At 35.1% G+C, this 3,909-nt stretch overlaps 1 protein-coding gene across 9 annotated transcripts in view; it reads left to right on the top strand.

Annotated features, from left to right (window-relative positions):
• STAG1 (stromal antigen 1) overlaps nt 1-3,909 on the top strand; it is a 336,264-nt gene that overhangs the window by 301,203 nt on the left and 31,152 nt on the right. For all 9 annotated transcript variants that reach the window (XM_006759813.2, XM_006759812.2, XM_015561382.1 and 6 more), the window contains 2 exons: nt 1,285-1,459; nt 2,961-3,100. In XM_006759813.2, the coding sequence (XP_006759876.1) occupies nt 1,285-1,459; nt 2,961-3,100 (315 nt within the window). The remainder of the gene's footprint in view (nt 1-1,284; nt 1,460-2,960; nt 3,101-3,909) is intronic.

Genomic DNA, 3,909 nt, shown 5'->3' with positions numbered 1-3,909 from the left:
GTGTTCTCGTTGTTTTGTTGATGGTTGCTTTTGCTGTGCAGAAGCTTTTTATTTTGATGTAGTCCCATTTGTTCATTTTCTCTTTAGTTTCAAGTGTCCTAGGAGCTGTATCAGTGAAGAAATTGCTTCGGCATATGTCTGAGATTTTGTTGCCTTTGGATTCTTCTAGAATTTTTATGGTTTCCTGTCGTACATTTAAGTCCTTTATCCATTTTGAGTTTATTTTTGTATATGGTGTAAGTTGGTGGTCTAGTTTCATTTTCTTGCATATATCTGTCCAATTTTCTGTTGGGAAACTTTAGATACTGGTTTTTATGTAAATGGTCTTGAATTTCATTTTATGTAATGTTAGAGATTTTTTTTTACATTAGATTTTGTTTTTTAAATCCTCACCTGAGGATATTTTTTCCATTGATTTTCAGAGAGTAAAAGGAAGGGCGGGAGGGGAAGAGAGATAGAGAGAGGAAGAGAAACATCAATATGAGAGAGACACATCGACTGGTTGCCTCTGGCATGCATCCCAATGCGAGGTTGCGGGGGAGGCAGTGATGGGGGAGGCAAAACCCACAGCCAAGGTATGTGCCTTTGTCCGGGGAATCAAACCCATGACCCTTCTGTGCACAAGCTGATGCTCTAACCACTTAGCAGTACCACCAGGGCTACATTAGATTTTTAAAAGAACATGTATGCATACTCTGTGGACATGGACAGTAATTTGGTAAAGTTCAGGAAAGGGTAGGTAGGGGAGGGTGGAGGTAGGCAAGGATGTGGGGGACTCCTGCAATAAAGCCAACGTTAAAAAAAATTTTTTAATTAGAAAATGTGAGGGGGAAAAAAGAATCCAAAATAGTAGCTTACAGGTTTATAGTACTGCATTGTAATTTATGAAATTATACTTGGTCTTAAGATTTATACTTATTATTTGATTAAGCAGTGTATGATTGATTTCTAACCAGTCATAATTTATTGTATCAATTTTTTATTTCCAGAGTTGAGTTCAACTCATTGTATCTTTACAGTCAAGTCAAAAATCTCTTAATCAGTATTTGAGTTAATATAATCAAGTAAAAGAAATAGATTATATTTGGGCAAGGAAGAGTCTTAAATATGACTAGTGTTTAGTTTTATTAAGTTTAGAAACTTAAAACTAAGTAGTTGGAATTTAAATACCCAAAGTTTCTATTATGATACTATTATTGAACTATACTTAATTTAGTATATTTTTATTAACATTGATTTGTCATTGTAGCAATATTTTACTAATGAATTTCCTTTGCATTCCAGGCTTTCATGTTACTCTGTGATCTTTTGATGATTTTTAGCCACCAATTAATGACAGGTGGCAGAGAAGGCCTTCAGCCTTTGGTGTTTAATCCAGATACTGGACTTCAGTCTGAACTCCTCAGTTTTGTGATGGATCACGTTTTCATTGACCAAGATGAGGAAAACCAGAGCATGGGTATTTGTAGCTATCATCTTGTCACTATTGATCTTGTTTTACCAGCCCCAAAAGATATGAGAAAAATATTCAAATTTTTAAAATATTAGAATTTCTCCTTTTTAAAAAAAATAATACATTTGTGTAATTCAGAAACCAAAATTAATAAAAATGCACAGTGAAGTCTCCTTCCTTTGCTCTAATGAATAATTCTATACATTTTCACTTCACACATGCAAAATGTATATGTGGGATAGATTTTGTTTCACGGTTTTTCTGAAGGGGAAAAAAAAAGAGTTCCTTTCTCATATAGTACTTAAGTTAACAAAATATATTAAGTGTTGAAACACTTATCAAACCTCACCAGTCAAAACTGTGCTGAGCCTGCAGAATGATAATTAGCAAAATTAGATGGAATGTAAACAATCGTAAATAAATTATATAGGTTATTTGTGAAAAAGATAATTTAAGTTCTCTAAAATAAGATCAATGGCACATCTGATCCACAGATGTATTTTGGTGCTATTAGAATGTTCTTTATTTAACAAAACATTTTAGAATATACTAGAATGTGAAACAAAGTGTCTTTATTTAGAGTCCACATTAATCTCAAAAGATAAAATTTACCTACTACTTGTTTTAAGCAAAAAGATTTCCAACTTCTCCAAGCATTGATGCTTCACAGCTGGACCAATTAGTAGAAAGAGAAAGGAATTGAAGAGAATTGGGGGGGGGGGTATTTTGGGGGGGTTTTGTTTTATTTATGAATCTAAAGATGGGAAGAACAAACATTGTCTCCAAATAAAGGCAGGTTAAGATATGAGAGGATCAGTACAGAGCCTGAAACAAAAAAAATGGGGTAAATGTTATCATCTCAGCCTTGTAGAGAAAGTTTCCCTAGGATTAGAAATAGACTAGTCAATAGGTCCTGAGTAAATAAATAAGTAAACAAATAAATAAGAAAGACATACTACTTGTTTTAAAAGCATTTGATAGGGCTTTTTTTTAATGTATATGTGTTTAATATGGTTTGCAAAATAAATTTTATTTCTCAGCTGATACTGTAGACCATGTTTAGGACAAGTATTGAAAATTAACTCCCCCATATATTGTCATTATTCCCCCATGTATTTTTCTAAAGGAAAACCTTTTTCCTGTGACTTAAAAATTTATTTTCTGTGGAAATATATTAGCAAATAAGTAATATTGAAATAAGACCACACTTTAAAATAAACAGACAATAGTATTATGATGAAAATATCAGAAAAAATCATCTTTTTACATGTGGTTTTCTTATTTTAGTCTTTGCTCTGACAGTCTCCTAGAAAATAGGAACCTTAGTACCTAGCAAATATTTGATAATCATCTAACTAAATATAGCAAATAATTAGTATAACATTATTTCATCCCGTCTAAAACTGAATTATACCTTTTTGTAAAGGTATAAGCTGGTTTTTTATTATATAGATTTTCTACATTGTTTTATCTTGGATAAAGTTCATAATTTATTTTCTGTGGTTAGAGGGTGATGAAGAAGATGAAGCAAATAAAATTGAGGCCTTACATAAAAGAAGGAATCTACTTGCTGCCTTCAGCAAACTTATCATTTATGACATTGTTGACATGCATGCAGCTGCAGACATCTTTAAACACTACATGAAGGTATATTTTTGTATTCTTTTTCTCTTTTCATCTAATTGGCAGAGAAATTTGTAATTAAAATGAAAGAAAGGATGGTAACAGAAGCCGAAATTCACAGCTTTTATGTATATACTAGAGGCCCGGTGCACGAAATTCATGCACAAGGGAGAAGTGTGTGTCCCTCAGCCCGGCCTGCACCCCCTCCAATCTGGGACCCCTCAAGGGATGTCCGGCTGCCCATTTAGGCTCAATCCCGGTGGAATTGGGCCTAAACGGGCAGTCGGACATCCCTCTCACAATCTAGGACTGCTGGCTCCCAACCGCTCGCCTGCCTGCCAACCTGATTGCCCCTAACCACTTCTGCCTGCCAGCCTGGTCACCCCAAACTGCCCTCCCCTGCAGGCTGGTGCCCTAATTTTATATCATTATACCAATTCTGTAAAGTAGGAGTTCTTCACATTTATATGAAAGAATGAGTTTTTATTTTCATGAGGCCATATATTCTTTTTTTATTTTTAAATAAGGAAAAGTTTATTTAGAAAGCCACAGAAGTAGAAGTGAGCTGTAGAAAAGAATGGGCTCAGGAAACATGTTATAGAGGCAAAAGAAGGGCACTTAGAGGTTAGGAGAAAAAGAGAAGCAAGGAAAACACACCTGGAGGATGGGAGTGGGAAATAGTGCAGGCATGCTCCATAGAGAGCCACCAAGGCCATGTATTCTCTTTTATTATTTTTATTTATTACTAGAGGCCCGGTGCCTGGCATGTGCCCTTATGCAGTCTGGGAGACCTTGGGGGATGTCTGACTGCTGTGGAGGAGGGAGAGGCTCCC

This window comes from Myotis davidii, unplaced genomic scaffold (assembly GCF_000327345.1).
Source record: "Myotis davidii unplaced genomic scaffold, ASM32734v1 scaffold415, whole genome shotgun sequence".
In the NCBI taxonomy this organism is placed as follows: Eukaryota; Metazoa; Chordata; class Mammalia; order Chiroptera; family Vespertilionidae; genus Myotis; species Myotis davidii.
The sequence above is the reverse complement of the archived record's forward strand: the minus strand, read 5'-3'. Positions and strand labels throughout refer to the sequence as shown.